This window comes from Metarhizium brunneum, chromosome 1 (assembly GCF_013426205.1).
Source record: "Metarhizium brunneum chromosome 1, complete sequence".
Taxonomy (NCBI): Eukaryota; Fungi; Ascomycota; class Sordariomycetes; order Hypocreales; family Clavicipitaceae; genus Metarhizium; species Metarhizium brunneum.
Window position 1 is genome coordinate 7153971 of NC_089422.1, and position 20861 is coordinate 7174831.

Sequence of the window (20861 nt, forward strand, 5' to 3'; positions counted from 1 at the left end):
GCTTTTTGCAAAGATTTCAATGTTGCCTTGCAAGTTTTCAGCCGCCCATTGCTGGTCACTGGAATATTATGAATGATAGCCTCATGTCCCATCAACGAGGGCCACATGCTTGCTCGCCTGAACTGGGGGTGAGGAGGTCAAAGTTGGCATGTGGCTGGTAGTCGAATTTTTCTAGAACGTTGGAATAGGATCCCAATACTCAGCTCAGACCAGGAAGATGGTGGTAGTAGACTAGTAGTATTGACGTAGTACTAGTAGTAACATAAAGTCAGCCACAGCAACCGCCTGCATGTCAAGCAAGGCCCGCGGTTGCACCGCTATACCTGGCTGCTTTGGCTCTTAATATCCAGGTTCTAGCCAAGGTTTGCCAAACATTTAATACCTCAACATGCTAACGAGCACATCTGGACAAATCAAGTTTTTCTTCGCAATCCCGCGCTGTTGATTAAGCAACCGCCAGCACCATTACAAATATTCCAACGCGCACCTTGCAAAAACTTTGGCATGATGAAATCCCGACGTCCTTTTTCACATTCTACCAATCAAAGTTCCATGCTATAATGATGAAATCGTGATTCTGGAATTTCCAACCTGGGCATAGGACATGCAGCATTCATATTGTACATTTGGCTTCAAGCCTGCTTCCTCTGTAGTATACACTAATCATCACCCCTCATCTTGAGAAAAAAAAAGGCAACTTTCAGCACTCTATAGGCCTCATATCAGATTTGGCTCCCCACCGCTTTCCTATGCCACAACGTTGATACCGATCGACCTCGCTTGATAAATGATTGACCTGCACAATCCCTCTAAAGAAAGACCGGAAAGCCGTAATTCTGACTGCTTGATCTTTGCGATTTCGTACACATGCTTCAAACTTATGGTTCCGACCGTCTCGTGACCCGGTTTGCTGGCACCCTTTCTGTTTCCTTTCTTATTCCGCGGTGCTTCAACAGCATTCAAAAGAAGCCATGAAGTTTGTGGCGTTCGCAGATCAAAGTGGAATGATCTGTCCGGTCGAACAGTGACTCGACAAGGCATCGGCGTGCCGGGGGTTATGTGTGCGGTCCTGGCATTGAACTCCTGTGATTTCGAAATAAAGTCTCGGTTAGAAATGGCCTCAAAATACGCCAGTTGAACGCGAGTTGGCGGCATCGCAGTGTCCAGGCATCCTCCATACCTTGCAGAAATCCATCGACTTGACACCCTTACTTCCCAGTGCAGGACCAACCGGCGGACTGGGACTCGCCTGGCCAGCTCCAACAATCAATTTGACCACCTGGTCAACGGCGCCAGTTGCGCCCTTTGCTTTGGACATTTTGATGCGGTTGTGGCCCGTGGCGCGGTGGTGGTTTCGAGGGCCAGACGTGGTCGCTGGAGCATGGAGTCGTCACTAGGAAGATTTCATCAAGCTTCTGGTGTTTTTGGGCAGAGCCTCGTGTTTGACATACGGTGGGGGTGGGTGTATCTTGGATTTTTTTGAACCCGCCCCACACGGCCGTCTATCCAAAAAATTTGGAAAAGCACCAGAGGTTACGTTGACAATTCAAACTGTCGGCAAACGATCGTACTTGGTTGCGCACCAGTCCGGTCTTAGGCAGCGAGGTTATCCCCTTGCATCTTCTTCAACCACAGACAGCGGGGGTTTGGACAAAACTCGAGGAAGGATGCCTTCCACACACCAACAAGATAAGCCGTGGGATACGGACGACATCGATAAGTGGAAGGTCGACACATTCACCTCCAAAGACAATGTTGGCGGCACGTTTGCGGAGGAGTCGTCATTTGTGACTCTGTTCCCCAAATACCGCGAAGTGTATCTGAAAGAAGCGTGGCCCCTCGTCACCAAGTCTCTCGAAAAGCATGGCATTGCCTGCACATTGGATTTGGTTGAAGGCTCAATGACGGTCAAGACGACCCGAAAAACGTTTGACCCGGCGGCGATCCTGAACGCGCGCGATCTCGTCAAGCTCTTGGCTCGAAGTGTCCCGGCTCCGCAGGCAGTCAAGATTCTCGAGGACGGCATGGCCTGCGATGTCATCAAGATTCGAAACCTGGTGGGCAGCAAAGACCGATTTGTCAAGCGACGACAAAGAATATTGGGCCCCAACGGCTCGACCCTCAAGGCACTCGAGCTCCTGACCGAGACGTATATTCTCGTTCATGGAAACACAGTCTGCGCCATGGGCGGATACAAGGGTCTCAAAGACCTTCGAAGAATCATCGAGGACTGCATGGCCAACATCCACCCCATCTATCACATCAAGGAGCTCATGATCAAGCGCGAGCTGGCCAAGGATCCCGAGCTTGTAAACGAGAGCTGGGACCGATTCCTCCCCAACTTCAAGAAGAAGACGCTCAGCCACCGTCGTGTCCCCCACAAGGTCACGGACAAGACCAAGAAGGCGTACACACCCTTCCCGCCTGCACCCGAGCAGAGCAAGATCGACAAGCAAATTGAGAGCGGTGAATACTTCTTGGCCAAGGGGGCTAAGGATAGAGCGGCCAGGGAGGAACGCAACGAGAAGCAGAAGCTTCGGAAAGAAGAGAAGACAAAGGAGCGAGAGGCCGAATTCGTGCCTCCGGAGGAGAATAGGCCGAAGAAGAAGCGGAAGAAGTCGTCTGATTAAGACAAGGGAGTGGGGGCTGAATTGGGAGTTTGTTATGTTTGCTTGTCCGACTGGAGTCGTTACGTATCATTCCCAGCTGGGGAGGACAAGTACTGGCGGCATTCAAGGCGTTTTGATATCCTACGAAAATTCAAAGATATTTCATTGCCAAAAATGATTCGAGCAAATTTACCTCCATTCGTGTGATTCATTATTGGCCGCCGATTCTTGGGGTGTTTCGCTCATCCTTCTCCTCTCGTTCTCTTATCTTACAGTTTTGACGACGGGCGGTCATTAATCTCAATGACCAATTTACCAAACTGTGTCCCAGCATCCATATCCTTAAACAAGCCATCAATACCCTCCAGATTCGCCAACCCTTTCACCGTCTTACTCACAACGGGCCGGATCTTCTTCTCGTTCACAAAGGCGACCATGTCCTTGAACTCCCTCTTGGAGCCCATAGTCGAACCCCTCAGCTCGATATTCATCAAGACAGCCTGCATAGTCCACTCCATCTTGGGCGCAACCGTCATGCCGTACTGGGAAATGATGCCGCCAGGCTTCAGGAACTTGGTGGCCTTGGAGACGATGTTGCCCCCCGCACCGTCAATCACAGCATCGATATACGGTCTGCTCTCGGGGAGCAAGCTCTTCAACTCGCGCTCCCAGCCGTCGTTCTTGTAGACGACGCCGCCCTTGGCCCCCATCCTCTTGGCCTTGTCAATCTTGGCCTGGTCGCCAGAGGTAACGTAGACGTTGATCCCCATGGCCACGGCGAACTGGAGCACCTGGATAGCCACGCCGCCTCCGATCCCAGTAACAAGTATGTTCCTGCCGGCTTCGGCGTTGCCGCTCTTGGTGACGAGCGCTCGCCAGCCGGTCAGGCCTGCGAGCGGTAGGGCCGCGCCCTCGGCGGGGGTGAGATGCGCCGGTGCGGGCACGACATCGTCTTCCTCGACAAGGGCGTAGTCCTGGGCGCAGCCTGTTTTGGTCGCCGACGACGCGCCGGTGATGAGGACGACGCCCCTTTCCGGCCCTACGGGGTCGGATTCCCACATGAGCATGGGGTTGAGAAGGACAGGCTTGTTGAGGAGATTCCTCTGCTTGACGGCTGCCCCGGCCTCCACGACGGTGCCGTAGCCATCGGCTAGCAGGGGGTTCTCAAACGAAATGGCTGGGTAGAGATGTCTGCGGATGAACAGGTCCTTGTGGTTGAGGGCCGCGGCGTCCATGCGAACGAGAAGCTGGCTGGGGCCGACCTCGGGCAAAGGCGCTTCCCTGATTTTGATTCTGTCGTTTGGAAGAGCGGGGGAAAAAATTAGATGCTGGCTGGTGATTGACGGAGTCGCGAGAATACTTACGGGTAGTAGACCTTGCCTGGCTTGCCATCAATCTTTTGCACATGAAGAACTCGCGGCATTGTGAAGGGGATATTCTGGATTTTTACTGGAGATTTGCAGTCAATTGGAAAATAAAAGTTGTATTATTCTGAGAGTCATTGGGCAATGTACAATAAGGTACAGAGTGGTTGACGCAGGCGTGAACGCATCAAAGATGATGTATGGCCCAGCAGCCCATTGCCGCCTTAATAATGCAAGTTGACGGTTTAATCGCAGATGGCGAATCGCAGACCGCGGCGGTATCTCATAGCCGAATGCATCGCCATGGCGGGGAAACAACGGCATCAAGCGTGGGGACCTCGGCTGGCGCTGGGAGGTTGTACGCGGACAAGGGACTTGGAGCTCGCACGCAGGTCCGCTTGGTCATCTGTAAGTAGACTGTCATCCACCATGTGTGTTGTGCATACTATCGATAGCCAGCCCCTAAACCAATCAGCCGGCACCTGGCATCTGGGCATGCATTGCGCGGACAGTGAGGCAAACGGCAGGCCTGCACACTCTTTACTGGTACAATGTAGCTGTAGTATATCCAAATGCCGAACCGACCAAGACCCGTTGCCGTCGTCGAGGCGCCGCCCGTCCAGCATCAAGGTGCCCGACCTGACACTTACATGCCCGGGTCACACAGTGCACATCCGGGCCAAGGTGGGTCCAAAGAGAATCCAACCAGACCCCACAGCTTGAGACTTCCATGAGGCTTCGAGGCTCGGGCCAGGTCGGCGAATCATCAATTCCACGGCGACAACAACTCGTGCGCATTGTTCAGCAACCAGTCACCTGCCGCATGGCTACAAACTTTCCACATTTCAAACTCCGGCTTTGAGCCACCTAAAAGGGGGGGAAATACTAAAAAAAGAAAAAAAAAAAGAATCACCACGCAAACACGACAGGACAAGCCAACGACACACAGCACGCCATGGTCCCCGATAATTGCCAATCCCACCGGACGCCATCACCAACTCGACACTAGCCACCAAACGAGCCAGTGGCCCTCCCACACACACACACCCCTTCGCCGACTACGAGAGCGCTTTACCAAGCACCCGGTTCATAAGGGGTCCTATAAACGTGGCACCATGGATCCGGATCGTCGCCGAACGAGGGCAAAGAGGGCGCCTCTGCACGCAGACCAGATCGCCGAACATCGAGTGTTGGCCCTCCTTCCGTCCGTGGAGCAATCGGCGGCCCATGCATAAAAGGCCAGAAAAGGATTCCAAGGGCCAAACAGAAGGAAAGAAGATCTATAAAAGAACACGACTCCAAGAGCTCCCCCATCCGCCGCGTTCCTGGGCCGCATCTCTACAGAAGAAAAAAGTTGAGCCGCATCTACATCTCTCTGCGGTCGAGTCTTTCCCCATGGCCGCCACTGCGATATCGGGGGCTGCCTTTGGCGCTGCCATGATGGCCGCCGGCTTCCACGAGCCTTCTGTGGTGATTTCGCAGTTGAAGTTCGAGAATTGGCACATGTTCCAGACCTTTCTGGCTGCCACTGCCACCAGCGCGTGAGTCGAGGCCCGTCTTCCTTCGAGGGCGAGGGGTCACCAACTAACACACGTCTCCGCCAGGGCGATATACGCCGTTGCCGAGCGTCTGGGCTACGCAAAGATCTCGCCCCGGAACTCGTCTCCGCTGGGCCTCTTGTCCAGCTACGACGGCAACATTCTGGGCGGCGGCCTCCTGGGCGCGGGCATGGCCCTGTCGGGCTCGTGTCCCGGCACGCTCTACGCACAGCTGGCGGCGGGTGTTCGGTCGGGCTTCCACGCCTTGGACGGCGCCATCATTGGCGGCGTGCTCTGGTCCGGACTGGTGAGCAGGCTGGTCAGGAGACGGCGGGAGAAGGCCGGGGCGAGGCCGGAACCAGCTGTCGTCGGTGAGCGGCTGGGCCTGTCCAACGGCACTGCGCTGCTGTTGCTCGAGGCCGTCTGCGTGGCCGTCATTGCTGCCACGACGCTGTATACGCCCGCCAGTCCCACGGCCAAGATTCCCGGCGCGCTGGCCGGCCTCCTCGTCGGGGGCGCACAGCTCGTTTCTATTCTCACGCGGAGGACCATGATGGGCATCTCCGGCTCGTACGAAGAGGTGGGCAATTTCTTCTGGTGGCTCGTCCGGGGGGCCGACCCCAATGCCAAGCCTTCCTCGTACCAGAACATCCTGTTTGCCTCTTGGGTCGCGGCCGGCGCTTGGGGTCTCTTGAGGCTGGTCCCCGGGTTGGCGTCTGGCCCTGCCTACGAGATATCACCGTTGTTGGCCGTGTCAGGCGGTGTGTTGATGGCTGTTGGGTCGAGAATGGCGGGAGGGTGCACCTCGGGGCACGGCATCAGTGGCATCTCGCTGCTGTCTGTGTCGAGCGTCGTCACGATTATGAGTGCGTTTGCTGCTGGGGGTGTGGTCGCGCCGTTGGTTCATTGATCTTGTCCAATTTCCTCGTCTATCCATATTATTATTATTTAGCTGTGCAACACAAGTCCGTTCCTAGGCAGCCTGTTAACGAGAATAAAATGTTGCCTATTTCTCAAGTCCACATCCTTTCTTCGCAGTCACTTCAATCTCAATCTTCATTTCCTCCTTCATTAACGCGGACTGGATCATCATGGCCGCAGGCTTGACATCTCCAAACCACTTCCTCAACACCGGCCAGGTCTTGGGGAAGTCGTCACGATCCGGCAAGATGTATTGGACGCGAACGACGTCCGCCATGCAAGAACCAGCCTCCATCAATGCCTTGTCGACATTGCACAGGGTTTGCTCCGCTTGCTCTGCCACATTGTCTGATATTTCGCCCGTTTGGTAGTTGTACCTTGACGAGAGTCATCAGTTGTTAAAAACGGTGAAACATGTAAACTATTAGTTCGAATCGTCTGCAGACCTACCCGGTGGTTCCGGATACCATTACCCAGTCATCTACGACGACAGCACGGGAGTATCCAATCTCGGCCTCGAACGCCGAGCCAGAGCTGATATTCGTACGAGACATGGTTGAAGCTCTGATATTGTTGGTCTGGATGTGCAGGGTAGCGTGGGGTGCGAGAGGGCGGGTACTGGGCAGAGGGCTGGCACAAGATGCATGTAGAGCACCAAGGTGATGCCTCGATTCCAAAGGGCGTCTGGTATATTAAAATAAAACTGGCGGTAAACTAGCATTTCGATTGGATGAGTCATTTAGAACCGCGAATATCCCGTTCTAAGCCTGTCGGCCGTCGTCGAGCTTGGTGGGGCAGCTGCGAACAAAAGGCCGTTATGCTCGTCGATTGCGTGGTCGCGTTTGTGTTGAATAAACAATACGCACTTCTGGTAAATAATTGGACCAACAATCAATATTGCACGGTATAGAGCTGAAGCTCGAGCCCTAGACGTTGTTTTCTTGACACCTCGGTTTCGTTTTGCCGCTGTTCCAATGTCAAGCAGTGATGGCTGTCCGTTGACTTTTGTCCTCTCCAGGTGCTGCTCGTCTCCACGGGTTGTAGTAGTACATGACCTAAGTACAGCATATACTTTGATTGCCCATCACCGAGTTCCAAGAAATGTCTGTATATGATCAGGTGATCTGCTTGCTAGGCCGTGGGGAGAGTGAGATTCGTGGTATCGATTGCCGCTAAAAGCTGTTGTACACTGATATAATACAATACACAGGATGGCATGTCCCGTCCTCTACTGGCTCGCCAACTCTTTGACCATATTGGCAACAACTTTCTTGTCCACATCCTTGCCCTCCAAAGCACCAGACAAGCGCTTCATCACGTCGCCAATGAGGGACTTTGTAGCCGTCCCTGCGCTCTTGGAAGCGTCAACTGCTTCCTGTATCAAGGCCTTTAGCTCGGCTTCTCCCAGAGTTTGAACACCACTGCCGGCCAGGTACTCATCCAGAATACGGATCTGTACGTTCTCCTTCTCGACGAGATCCTCGCGGCCTGCGGTCTTGGCATCAGCCGCGGCATCTTGGGCACTCTTCTGAATGCGTCGCATTAGGGCAACGAGCTGCACATCGGTCCGAATCGGGCTGGAGGTCTTGGAGGCGTTGAGGTTGGCAGACATGATTGATCGCAACACGGATAGCCGTGGAGCGTCCTTGGCTCGCATGGCGGCCTTGAGGTCTCCCTTGAGCTTCTGCAAGAAGGGTGGAGGAGCATCCTCAGTGGTCGTCGAGAATGCTCGGTGAGTTCGCTGCATGAAGACTGACGGCATGCTCCTACTAGTACGTGGCATGCGGGCTGGCTGTGCCCAGCGCACCGCTGAGAGAAGAGACATTGCTCGGTTGGATGCCATTGTACTCAGCCCAATTGAGCACTCAATTGACGTGGTAGTTCTGGTTGGTAGCGCCGTTGATGAAGCCAAGGTCGATCCGCAATATCTTGTGGAAACAAAGCTCAACACAGACCACGGGCAGCTTTTTTTTGTTTGTCAGATCCAGAACAGTGAGAGGCGAGAGGTTCAAGTGTCAAAGACCACCAGCTATTGGCTGGCTGCAGGTGCGCCGTCAATCAGTGGATACACCCACCAGACGGTACCTGTCGCTCAATGTTAGCTTCGAGGTTACATACTTAAGTACATGTTCACGTACATTTATTACACACATGTACTCCGTAGGGAGACGTCTAATAGCTTCAATGTTAATAGAACTGGCTGGAGTACATGCTTACCATAATGTCTCAAGATGTTGGACCAGTCTCTGACCCGCTGAATGTTGAAGTCAACTTTACGCACCGATATGCCCAGACGTCGAGAAATTTGTTCTCCGGTATTTAGGCAGCCATAATCGTCCAGGACTCCAGTTGTCTCCTTTCTCATTACACCCAGCCATGGGCATGCGCTGAAGCTGCAAACATCACTGGCTGGGTGGACGATGAGCTGCATATCGATCTATCTATGCGCGCTAAGCCCGGGCATCCTTTCATATATCACCAGAAATGATGCCATGATGTCGCAAAATCTGCCTGAGAATCGACGCTCTATCAAGTGGCTACAATGCTTCCCGTCCATCGCATCTCGACGACCCGCTGTGGCTTGAGGATCGGCGCTGTCGCGCTATCACCTGATCCCCGCCTGGCAGCAACAACCGGAACCAAGTTTCAAATTACAACTTCTCAGCCGGTGACGCAGATTCCGGTATTATTTGTTTGAATGGCTTGCCATAGAAGCCTCTGCTCCGCCTGCTCACTCGGCAAAATATTGGTGACACCATGTACTAATCGGGAGTTCCATGTAGTTGCGCTGCTGTTGCCAACCAGGATGGGAGCACTCCGTAGCCCGCCGTAGGAATGACCCTTGGTGTACTGATAGATAGAAATAGATACGTTTGTCCCTTAGCATGAGGACCACGTCTCTCAATATTGGAGAGAACATCGACAGATAAGTAGAAGTTACACCGCCCCTGGCCGAACTTGGCTTGGAGCTTCGGACGAGAAGCGGGACGCCCATGTCCGCCGGTCTGCAAAGCATTGAAACAGTTTAGCCGTCGTTAAACGTCGCTAACAGCGTGGGCATGGGGAGCCAGGGGAGGAGGAGCTGAGAGGAAGGGCGAGGCAAGCAGTCCCCAAGAAGACGAATACCAGCGCGAAGCCGAAAATCCGACTTGGCTGGCTGGCATGGCGTACTGGTGCCCAACATGTCTCCCGTCGCCCATCCACGGAGATGAGAGACATGTTGGGTAAGCCATGGCTCGGGTTTTGATTCGACTCGCCCTCACCATGGTTTCGTTGCAATCACCAGTTTCTGGCTTGTCGGTACTGGTGTGCCCACCCCATAGGAACGCCTAAACAGGCTAAAATAAACGTGGGCGCATCCGCTGTTGTTTGTGTAGCTAATTTCTCTACACCATCTTGAGCTAACTCGGCGACGACATGGCATAAGGATGCCATGCCAACGCTTGGTGTGATGACAAGGACGCAACTTTAGAAGTTGACCCCCGCAGCGTCTAAAGCTGCCATTTCGGCCATTCCATGTCCAACCTCCAAGGCCCAACATTGAAATCGCCTGAGCGCCTGGTCGCACCTGCCTGTGTCGCGGAATGCCGTGCCTGCTAGTTCGGAAAGCTCGAGCGCGGACGACGACCGTTGACTCCCTTCAGCACTGAACACTCCACCATGACATCTGCTTTGCAATACCATCCTCTTCTCTCGATATTTGAAACTTGTTTTTGACCAGTACCTCCACTGCCTGCTCCTTGCCGTCTTTGCTGACCACCAGGGGCTGAAGCTGGAGGCCGTTCAAAACGAAATACTAGCAGGAGGTACATGATGGGACTGCCAGGGCCGCGGCATGGGCCATGGGCCTGGCCTAATACCTCGAGTTCACTATTACTTGCGAAGGTAGGTAGTCAAACAGTCCATGACTCAAGTATCCTTGGACCGAGGCCCTGGCCATGGCCTTACGCTTCAGGCTTACGGCCAATGCAAACGTATCTGAGTAATAATGTAAGCAGGCTGTCCTCTGTACTTGTCTCTAGTTGGTGTCTGGTATGATTATTGTGAACGACACTTACAACGGAAAATAGGCCTGTTCGGACTCATGTTAGCCTTTGCCAGACGACATTTGACGCCCCTCGACTTCATACCTTGTACAGCGGATTAGCTGCCTCTTCTCTTGCGTCCTTTATTAAACTCATGAAGGGGTCCAACGGCACTCTGGGAGCTACCAGTTAACTCCGGGTTTCAAGCCATGAGAAGTCTGCTTACTTTTGCAATTTTGTAAATGGATACAAGGCCAATGAATGCAGTAATTGGGCAATGTTCTCAGCATTAGCGGACCCTATGTCACGATTTCTTTCATCTGACGAAGAGGCACCTCAGCTGTGAGCCCTGTTTCATCGAATTTGCGGACCACGTACCAGCTGGCCAAGGACACATGGGCAACATTAGCAACCGCGATTCAACGTCCGTGAAACCCACGTTCGTCATCCGATGTTTTAGCTGGAGAGCTGCTCTGGTGTCTTTCATAGGATGCATTGCATCAAGATACAGACAAGACCATATGGATAGTGCGTGGGCTGCCTCCTCAACTGTTAACTCCTAGCTCAAATTTGGGAGATGCGGCATCACTCGCCTCTGTGCAAAGTTCCGTTGTCTGATTGAGCATTGAAGTATATTTCCACCATCTGACACCAACCTCCAGGACGAAGAACACGAAAGATGTCTTGGATGTAGCCGTGCCAACGGCTTGCGTTAATGCCACCAGACATCATTTGGCTATGGACTACATCGAACTGTCCCGGGGAGAAGGTAAACCTGGTGAGGTCAAGACAGTTAGTCGCGGGCAGTCTATTTCTGACAACAGTTTCTCTGACCTCGCGTTCAGGTCGTCAATTTGGAAAACTAGATTCTCTGGCTGGTCTTCAGGTATCATATTGGGGCAGATATCAACGCCAATCACCTAAAGAGACGCGGTCAGCTAAGCAGTATAGCCGCTGAAGCACCTTTCTCGACGACTTGACGTGTGGAACAAACAGGTTCCACGTATTCCCTTTTGCCGAATTCCATGTCTAGCGATGGGCTGCGGTGTGCTGTCGTACCTCACAGTCCGGATAGGCTCTGGCAACATCGAGAGCCCAGTCACCGGCCCCAAAGCCACAATCGAGGATCCGTTTCGGCTCGTTCACGGGTGGGAAGATAAGTCTACCATCGAAAAGTCGACAGAGAACAGAGTGCATTAACTCGAGATGTGCGACCTCTTCCTATATCCCAATATTAGAACGCAATGGTTCCCAGTCTTTTGGTCGTGGATAAACGGAAAGCACATACCTCGTCGACTGGGCCAAAATATACGCCATTAGTCACAGCGTGCCTTTGATACGATCGACCGTGATGCTCCAACGTTTCCTCAAACGATTTGTCCAGAGGGACGGTCCCATCTCTTCTCGGACGGTTAGTGCCAACTTGCCAAGCCCGAATTTGGTGTTCATGATATCCCTTACTCGGTGTCCATATTTTGGTTTGATGGATACAAACAAGTATTGCTTCTGGGTAATGCGTTGTGGACATGAACAGATATTCCGTGGGTAGGGAGATGCAAGAGTTATCACTAGTCTCACGCGAAAGAGGCAGTCATGTGGTATGCGAAAGAACAATCCCGGTCCGCCTGTCAGGTTTTCCAACCACAATACAAGCCTACAGCGTCGTATGACTTGCCACAGAAGCTAGAAAATCGACGCCCGATAATATTTTCTCTGAAGGAATGAAGGAAGGCCTGGAATATTTGCCTCCGGCATGTGTTCGACATTGGAAGACTCAATAGAGAGCTGAGACATTGGGAAAGATCTGCTTCATCAACTGCGTGGCCCAGTCCTTCCATTTACAAACCTCAACGCAGCCAGCTATTGTTTGTGCCACCCAATCAACCATAAGAGCCCACCAACGTCCAGGGGTGGGTTCAGATGGAGGGCAGAGACGCAAACCCGACTTTTGTCTATTATTATGACGCACGATGGATCCGCAGGGTCCAGATTCAACGAGGAGCAACGAACATGATCTCAAACCACACCGTTGCGGAAGCCTAATGGGAGGACAAAATCGCTCGCAACCAATTGTGCTGTCTGGACCCAAGGTGACTGTGAAGGGCTTGTGCTCTTGTGAACCATGATGCTGTTATACTCAATGGCATAGAGTGCCAGTGTCGTGGGAGGGGAATGTTTTATTTCGCCATCTCCCCCACAAGCTGGCTCAATGCTTTTTCACGATCGTCTACGTGGATAGGCCAAGAAATGAGACTTTACAGCCTGGCGACTTTCTCGTGCTGGGCCAGAACAACGGTACTAGGCAGTCGTGCTTGTCTAATGTTCAGAAGGAGAGCATAGCCGAGAACGCTCCTTAGGAAAGCTGCCACATTCTCTATGAAGTGTCATCGGGGGTGTACTTGAAAGCCGAATGTTCGTTGATGGTGGCATCGGTACTCGTCGAGGCTTGCAAGGACCGACATTGCCCTGGCCGGGCGCTTCGCAGCGCTTTAATTTATCCCCTGTGGACATGGAGGCCGTTATGCCCTAGGCCTGAGAATTATCCATCCTCCAGCGCAGTGACGTTACTTGCAGAAAGCGGGCTTTGAACGGAAAAGGTCAAGTACCTCGATCTCTTGACATGGCCCCAGAAACTTCCAGACTGGCTGCGGAAGGCAACTACAAATCAGACAGCTTTCAACTGCACAATATGGCCTTACCACCTGTCCCAAAGCCTGTCTGTATCTCTTGAAGTCTTGAACCTACGGCCGCTGAGCCTCGAGTGGCGACCTAGTGAAGAAAGAATTACCGAAGAAATGAATGAGCAGGTCAATCCTAGGCCTTGGACGTGCGTTCCGAGGCTTCATGGCACCCACTCTAGTGGACCTCAAATGTTACTTACTCAATACCAAAGCACGGGAGATCTTGCCAAGCAACCAAGCTATCTGCCCAACCCGAACGCCACCAGGCATACTTCCCGCTGTATGTAAGAACTGATCCCTCACATATTTGTGGACTGAAACATGAACTACGGAACCGAACCTAAAAGAGCAGGAGAAAATCAGATCATTATCTTCAATGGGCAAGTGATTTTTCACCCGGTGAACAAACCGAGCTGGTCGAAACCGTGTAAAATGACAAGGCAGATACGGAGTAGACTCCGCCAAATAAGACAGGTCACCCACCAAAGCTCATTAGCCTCCGTGTCTCCCTACTGTACGTGGCTGATGTAGAACTACACAGAGACCCTGGATACACCGATAAAGACCACCTGAGAGACAAACAGACATCGACAAGGGTCGGGTACAATATAACGAAGCAGGTGTGGGCAGTGTGGGCACTCGGAACCCCCTCGCAGTTGGGAATGTGCCAGGAGTAATACGGAGTACGTACCGGAATAATAATCTACGAAATGGGAGACTGAATTTAACCCTGAGCACCGGGGAGCCATGCACCAGAAAGCTGCACATTTGCGCTTCCTCACTTGTACATATATGAATCAGCAATCGGCCCCGGACAAAACAGCACAAAGCCTTCCGGGTTAATAATGAGAACTATCTCCAATGAGGAAATGTCTCGCTTGAGCGGATTGGCTACGTGTTACTCAATTCAGTGGCGTTGGTTGCGAAAGGTGCCATGGTTGATGACCATCCTAAAATGGCGGTCTTCCTACACACAGGGCTATGCTGAACAGGCACATTTGCCAAGAACCTATCTACAGAGTATTGTTTAGATGGTCTGAATCAACCATGAACAACTAAACTACGTGCACAATAGCGACCGCTTCAACCACCTATCTGTACCAGATAGTAAGTACACTGCATGCTCTCTCTATGTATGCCCCCCTGCAGGGCTCAAGTGAATTGTTAAATATGGGGTCAACTGGAGAGGGATTTTGGAACCGACTGATTTTCGTCGAACCGAGACTGAGAAACTCTGGGAACGAGCCAAGATATTTCGGACAGGTGGAATTCGCCATGCGGCAAGATTTGGCCCGAGGGCCAGGCCCTTGTCACCACGCTTTGCTGGCTTTGAATTTTGCTATGACACCGCGGTTTCGAGGACGGACCGGCGCGAGCCATGCCTCGCAGGGGGCCTATCCTTGCGCAAGCAAGCCCTTTTGCCGAACCAAGCCCTCGGGTTTGGCGTATCGCGTGGGGGACCAGCTCCTCGGGTTTTAGGCAAGTCTAGTTTGCGTCATGGTATTGGGATCCTACTCTTTGGGCTGAGACATGTTACTGTAGTGTTCTGGCCCATCAAAAATTGCTGATCCAAGTTTTCTTGTGCAATTGAGCAACGATGCTCTCGGGGCTACGGAGTGGAAACCTCAAAGGCTTGTGCTACCGTGGCCAAGCACAGGGGTTTGAAGGGTGTCATTTCGGGAATTGGTGTCAGATTTTTGAACATAGTCTATAACCAAGTCTATCGTATCCATGCTGTACTACATAAGTGTTGACCACTCTGTTGCTGAAGCCCCGTACATCCCACCAAAAGAGTCTGATTCCGCATACGCAGTTATTTTGCACCCCTCTCAAGCCCAGATTTGCAAGCGCCGTACGGAGTAGGGAATACTGAATAATGACGGGAGAATGAGGTGTAAAAAGAGGGGGAAAGAAAATTGCTATGTCTATAATTACATCATTGTATAACATGACCAGTCACAAATCAGGCCGACACGACTGGATCAGGTACCAACGGAGCGATTGGCCGGCTTTTTGAGCCAAGACTCCTGTCATAAAGTAACGAGCGTTCAAGCGGGACAGGTGCCCTGTTCAAGCACCAGCTCGAACTGGCCAACTTTTGCCTGCGTACGGCGTAATAGTCCACTTGGCTAGGCCCGACACTGAAGTAACATGGTCCCTGTAGCAGATGTTTGTGGCTGTTGCGCCGCCAAACACGAGGGCGGGTTTCGGCCTGTCAGTGGATCTGAGCTTGACCATCTGAGCTTAACAGACATGCAGCTGCCAAAAAACGGGCGAGTTTTCTCCCCCAAATTATATGGCGCTGGCCTCGATCAGCACCAGGTGAAGACAGGGTTTCTGCTCTTGACGGCTTCAAGCCGCTCCACGATGACCTTGCGCTGGTTGCCCATTTGTCCTTCTGCTGCCGCATAACCCAAGTCCCCATCGGGGTCGTCACCGTCGTACGAATCATGCGAGTCGCCGTACAGCTGTTGGGCTATGGTGTTACTATTCCGCCTTGCAGCTGCCGGTGAAGCGAACGAGTATCTCCGCTGTTGGTAGGGCCCGTGGCGAGCTGGCTCGTAGACGTTTAGTGAGCGGGATCCTGCCTGGTTCCCAAATGGATTCCTGTCGGGCCCGTTCATGGATCGTCTCTCGTCGGGTGACCGGGCACCGTCATCGTTGGGGCTGGAAATTTCGTCGAATCGGCCAGAACGTGGCATGTCCACCGGGGCGCTCTGTAGTCCAAGGAGGTCGGCCGACGAGTCTTGATTGACTGGTACAGAGCTAGCGATGTCGGCCTCGTCCATAGATTGACGAACGTTGGAGTTGCGCCGCAGCTCAGAAGATGTCACCCGCATAGGGACTGCAACTGGCACGTCGACCAAATCATCCCAGACGCATACTTTGGTTCGACGAGTGAGCTCGAGAGGACCGTGGTCTGGGGTTTTGAGTGCCTCCACAACATTCCAAGCCTGGCCCTTCATGACGGCGATTTGCTTGGCAAACATGCGCTCCTGGAAATCTTCATCCACCTGGAAGACTCGCTTGAGCGCCATTTGTGTTTGAGCCCACCAGGCTGTAGAAGTGAGGAGCGGAAGGAAGTGATCTCTGGTCCTTTGTGAAAATGGCCGACCAATGAGGTCTACAGGAAGGAAAAGCCAGCCAAATGGGAAACTAATAAAACATGCTGTTAGTGACTGTTGTGTTATGAGGCATTTTGAAAAATGATCTGCCAGGTGTAGACTTACCTCCGCCATGCATCAGGATGTTTCCAAGGCCACGAAAGCGAATTGTCAATGGCACCGACGTGCATGGCTGGATCCTTTGATGCCAATTTGTTGCTCGAAGCATTCATGGGCCTCTGGCTCCTATAAGGGTACGATGCCCTGGTAGCAGACTGCGGCATTTGCTCTAGATCAACGGGTCGGGGAGCGTTCTCGTGGTCGTCCTGTGGTGTTTCCATGTTCAGGTGTACAGGGTCCGAAGCCACAGACACCGTGCCCGTCTCCCAGTCAACTTTGACCATCCAGTTGTCGAGCCCACGATCCGTGTTTCTCATGATATAGTCCAAGATGACAAGCTTCTCAAGTTCCTCCCTGAAGGACTGCTTAATTTGCTCCGTCCACGTAAACCGCGGCGGACTGGCAGGCCCGTCAGCATCCTCTGGCGATTCTTCGTCGCTGGAATCGGCATCTTCCGGTGACCCAGATGTAGATGGACGGCAGCTTTCTGTCCATCTCTTCCTGCGACTCCTATGCGTATCGTTTGCCCGGAAACCGGACCAATATTGGTCTGGCCAGGGGTGCTCCCGCAGAAAGACGTTTGCATCTTTGAAGCCCTTGAGGAAGACTTGAAAACTACCAGGCTTTGCAGGCAGCGGCTTCTTCTTTCGATAGAAGCTGCGTCGGTCCCAGAAAGGGTAGTGGAATGATTTTGACGATAACCAGACAACATCTGTGTAGGGAACGAGGTGGGTGCGGAGTTGGCAGTCGAGTACGTAGGCTGCCGCCTCACTGACATACGACAGATTGGGAATAAGACTGCGGGTGACGGGGTTAGTTAGTTGCAACCAAAGATTCATATGTTGTAGATTCAAGACGTACCAAGCTCGCCCAAAGCAGCAAGGAAAGAGGTTTCTATGAATCCATTTGTTCCATTTCGGATTACCGGCGGCATACGGCTCCTCATCCTTTGGCTTAAACACGCCGACAATCTTGCCATCCGGATTCCTTGCAAAATAACTACCAGAGCTCCCTTGTGAAATCATGCTCGGGTGGACCTCTTGTCGAATGGCAAGGCGCACACTTTCCACAATGGCTTCGAACTCGGCCTTGGTCATGACGCCAGGTTGGTCTTCGGCCAGTCCCTCTGCCGTAACGGGCCGCACTCCCTCTGGAGGCTGGAAGACGGAGTGGTGAATCTCAAGTCTTTCCTCCTCGCCCGAAATACCTCTGCCCTTCCCGCGCTTGAATCGAGAGGCAATTTCGTCGGCCCATCGTTCCAACCTTGCATTGATGGCCTTAAGATCGACGCCACCATGAGACCCCCCTCGTCTTCGAAACTTCGGCCGTTGGTTGGCCTTGGGGCTCATCATGCCGGAGCGATGGCGAGGCTGTGTGATGGCTGCGAAGCGCGGCGCAGAGGCCGGCTGCAAGGAGGCAGAGGAGGCGGCGAGGAGATCATCGTCCGAGTCGTCACTGAATTGGTCTGCTTGGGCCAGGCGCTCGTAGCCCGTGGTGGGAGGTCGATCCCGCGGCATGGTTTAGCTGGATGTCGAAGTTGGGCAAGCAGCCATCACGATGGGGAGAGGGCACGACTGTGTGACGAATGTCTCCTGGACACAAAGGGCTGTGTGCTTCTAGAGTCAAGTCTTTTTCAGTGACGTGTATCGATTGTAGGATCTCGGAGGTCGGATTTTGAAAGTTGATTCGGTGGATGCAAGCTAGGTAGGGGTTGAAGCCAACTTGGGCCTTCGAGCTGTGTGGCAATGGACGGCACCCAAGAAAGGAGATGATGTGTGCGTAGATGGACGTGCTCGATCTTCAGCAGCTCAATGGAGACACAAGTTGCGAATTGCCCTTTTCGGCCGGACGCCTCAGCCGACCAGATACACAGACTCTTTGATGGGCAAGCTGCTCTTTGAAAAGGAGTGGAACGGTACGGAGTAATGAGTGCTGATTAAATGTTGCCTTGTTCAATGTGTCAAGTCGCGCCCAGCTTGTGATGACCAACGGACCTTCGGAATACGTACATACTAGTACTACGAGCGACTGGGATTCGCGGCATTATGCCCAAAGAAGCTTAGTGTATCGTGGCACCACGAGGCCCTGGCTGTGGCTGGTTGCCCTGAGTGTGGCTTTGGCTGTGGCTCTGGATGCAGTTCCAGACTCGTTTGCTCATTCACACCTTGCACAGCATATCCAACCGTGGGCATTTTCGTGCGTCTTTCGTCTCTTCGGGCCATTTATGTATGCCATTCCCGGCACCGGGCGGCAGACGATGTTGCGTCACCAGAGTTACAGTGTCGCTGAATGCGATCAATAACACAGTTGGTGGTAAGAGCTGCCGTTGTCATGGGCTGTATTCTGCATCCTTTGTGTGTCTGACCGGAAAGGTTCGAGTTCTCAGCGGAACGGATACAAAGGAGGGGGTGGGATGGACTCCAATCCCTTCTCCATGTTGAAATTTTGATTCAAGCTGATGTTTAGAGCAAACCAACTTCATCCCTTGTCATAACATAGCTTGTGGTCGCGTTCATAGCAATGGTGTCGTTACGAAAGATATCAATATTAATCTTCCTTGCCACCTCCTCACAAACGTCTCAAACACTTGTGCTTGAAAGTAACAACTACCACACATCATGTCGCTGTCGTCCCCACGAAAAGTGCTGGCCTTCAAAACATCAATGGAGCACCCTGAATTCCACCATCCAAGGTAACTTGCAAGCTGTTCGCCCCGTCGCAGCGCCCTGCTTCAACCCATCATCTCCCCTCGCTACGTCGTGTGCCGTGGCGAAACAAAACGCCAACAACTCTGTCTGGCGGTCGGCTCAACCTGGTGCTGTCCAATGGGAAAATTGGGAAGCATGGCCGGAAAAAGACCAATCCTGCTATTTTGATCAGCCCAAAAATATCCCCTGTGGGCAAGGCCGCATATCGTTGTACTCGGCCGTCGTGGAGAGGGCAGAACATATACAGGCCGCTGTTCGCTTTGCAGCCAAGTATAACCTTCGGTTGGCCATCAAGAACTCTGGCCACTGCTTCCTGGGCCGCTCTACTGCGCCGGAGTCGCTCCAGATATCGACCAATAAGATAAAGAGCATGGCCTTTACAGACAGGTTTGTTCCAGAGGGCGCGGCTGGTAGTACTTCCGAGTCGTTTGGTTCTGCCGTGACGATTGGCGCCGGAGTCCAACTAAAGGAACTGTACGTGGCAGCTACGAAGCATAATGTCACCGTGGTTGCTGGGCTAGCACGTACTATTGGTGCTGCTGGTGGTTATATCCAGGGCGGAGGCCATTCGCCATTGGGCAACTGGAAGGGTATGGCGTCTGATAATGCGTTGGAGTTCAAGGTTGTCAATGCCAAGGTAGGATTTCTAACCTCCCAACGGCCACAGAGTCTAATATACTAAAACATCTTCCGCCTCACTTCACAAGGGCGAACTAGTCACGGCCAACAGCTACAAGAACCAAGACCTCTTCTGGGCTCTGCGCGGCGGCGGCGGCGGCACATTCGGCGTCGTCATCAGCGTCACCATCCGCACATTCCCAGATGTGCCCTCTGGTTTTGTGAGCTTCGGCTTCGGTACGCTGGCAGCCAACTCATCCGCATATTGGGACATGGTGAGAGCCTTCCACGCCCATCTCCCATCTGTATCGGGGGCCGGAGGGGCAGGATACTACGCAATCAGCTTCGTACCAAGCGACATCAACGGAACCAAGGTGCTCGAATTGACAGGAGGCTTCGGGTTTCTCAACGTGACAAGCGAAGAAGCCATTCGAAAGGCCGTAGCCCCAATGATGGCAGAGGTGAATAGGTACGCCGGCCGTGTATCCGGGTACAACATCTCCATCAACCCCCGAGTATCAGATTACATCCTTGGCCTACTCCGCGGCGAGGCTGACGACACCGGCGGCATTGCGGTATACGGTTCACGTATGATCTCGCGAGATTTTCTCCTCTCCCGAGACGGTGCTGCTCGTCTCACGGATGCCCTTCGGGATATCGCAGAGATATCACCCACAGGATTTATAGGGATTGTCGTTGCCGGCGGAGCGGCTGCCGATCCTACCATTGACTCGGCTCTCAATCCCGCCTGGCGGAAGACACTGACTCATATAGCCTTTGGAGCAGGCTGGAACAGCACCACTCCTGTGAAGGAAATAAGGGCTATTCAGGAGGAGCTGACCAATATCAAGATGGAAAAGCTGCGGGTTTTGGAGCCGCATATGGGCGCGTACCTCAACGAGGCGGATCCGAATGAAAAGGACTTTCAGAAGTCCTTCTGGGGGGCGAATTATGCCAGGCTGTACAAGGTGAAGCAGGCCGTGGACCCGGATAATCTATTCATTGCGCGCAAGGGAGTAGGCAGCGAGAATTGGGACGATGCCGGTCTGTGTAGGAGGGCGAGCAAGATGGGCGTTGACATGCCAATTGAGAGCTTGTTGACAAAACGGGCTTGGATGCCGAAAGACTCACCCTCGGCAGATGACTGAAATTTATGCAATTTTCTTTAGACAA

General features: G+C 52.9%; 9 protein-coding genes across 9 annotated transcripts; 3 read left to right on the forward strand and 6 right to left on the reverse strand.

The window, feature by feature from the left end:
- Positions 1 to 747: 747 nt before the first annotated feature.
- On the reverse strand, positions 748 to 1318 carry mrpl19 (54S ribosomal protein L19; the record flags this gene model as incomplete). The annotated part of the gene is made up of 2 exons (XM_066129881.1): positions 748 to 1083; positions 1181 to 1318. 2 exons carry the CDS (start codon positions 1316 to 1318, stop codon positions 748 to 750), a joined length of 474 nt encoding a protein of 157 aa, XP_065986037.1.
- Positions 1319 to 1667: 349 nt separating this feature from the next.
- KRR1 (KRR1 small subunit processome component) lies at positions 1668 to 2630 on the forward strand (the record flags this gene model as incomplete). Its single annotated transcript, XM_014692883.1, has 1 exon — positions 1668 to 2630. One exon carries the CDS (start codon positions 1668 to 1670, stop codon positions 2628 to 2630), a length of 963 nt encoding a protein of 320 aa, XP_014548369.1.
- A 248-nt stretch (positions 2631 to 2878) lies between these two features.
- On the reverse strand, positions 2879 to 4032 carry G6M90_00g021820 (uncharacterized protein; the record flags this gene model as incomplete). Its single annotated transcript, XM_014692882.1, has 2 exons — positions 2879 to 3902; positions 3974 to 4032. 2 exons carry the CDS (start codon positions 4030 to 4032, stop codon positions 2879 to 2881), a joined length of 1083 nt encoding a protein of 360 aa, XP_014548368.1.
- A 1336-nt stretch (positions 4033 to 5368) lies between these two features.
- Positions 5369 to 6421, forward strand: G6M90_00g021830 (uncharacterized protein; the record flags this gene model as incomplete). The annotated part of the gene is made up of 2 exons (XM_014692881.1): positions 5369 to 5514; positions 5578 to 6421. 2 exons carry the CDS (start codon positions 5369 to 5371, stop codon positions 6419 to 6421), a joined length of 990 nt encoding a protein of 329 aa, XP_014548367.1.
- Positions 6422 to 6517: 96 nt separating this feature from the next.
- Positions 6518 to 6986, reverse strand: RUTC (RutC family protein; the record flags this gene model as incomplete). The annotated part of the gene is made up of 2 exons (XM_014692880.1): positions 6518 to 6809; positions 6883 to 6986. 2 exons carry the CDS (start codon positions 6984 to 6986, stop codon positions 6518 to 6520), a joined length of 396 nt encoding a protein of 131 aa, XP_014548366.1.
- Positions 6987 to 7660: 674 nt separating this feature from the next.
- On the reverse strand, positions 7661 to 8194 carry AIM41 (Altered inheritance of mitochondria protein 41; the record flags this gene model as incomplete). The annotated part of the gene is made up of 1 exon (XM_014692879.2): positions 7661 to 8194. One exon carries the CDS (start codon positions 8192 to 8194, stop codon positions 7661 to 7663), a length of 534 nt encoding a protein of 177 aa, XP_014548365.2.
- A 2848-nt stretch (positions 8195 to 11042) lies between these two features.
- laeA_1 (Secondary metabolism regulator) lies at positions 11043 to 11929 on the reverse strand (the record flags this gene model as incomplete). The annotated part of the gene is made up of 5 exons (XM_066129882.1): positions 11043 to 11232; positions 11292 to 11377; positions 11517 to 11678; positions 11746 to 11857; positions 11919 to 11929. 5 exons carry the CDS (start codon positions 11927 to 11929, stop codon positions 11043 to 11045), a joined length of 561 nt encoding a protein of 186 aa, XP_065986018.1.
- Positions 11930 to 15450: 3521 nt separating this feature from the next.
- On the reverse strand, positions 15451 to 17879 carry lsb6 (Phosphatidylinositol 4-kinase; the record flags this gene model as incomplete). Its single annotated transcript, XM_014692878.1, has 3 exons — positions 15451 to 16294; positions 16369 to 17160; positions 17224 to 17879. The coding sequence occupies 3 exons, from the start codon at positions 17877 to 17879 to the stop codon at positions 15451 to 15453; spliced, it is 2292 nt and encodes a 763-aa protein (XP_014548364.1).
- A 1003-nt stretch (positions 17880 to 18882) lies between these two features.
- Positions 18883 to 20836, forward strand: G6M90_00g021880 (uncharacterized protein; the record flags this gene model as incomplete). Its single annotated transcript, XM_014692877.1, has 2 exons — positions 18883 to 19707; positions 19778 to 20836. 2 exons carry the CDS (start codon positions 18883 to 18885, stop codon positions 20834 to 20836), a joined length of 1884 nt encoding a protein of 627 aa, XP_014548363.1.
- Positions 20837 to 20861: the final 25 nt, after the last annotated feature.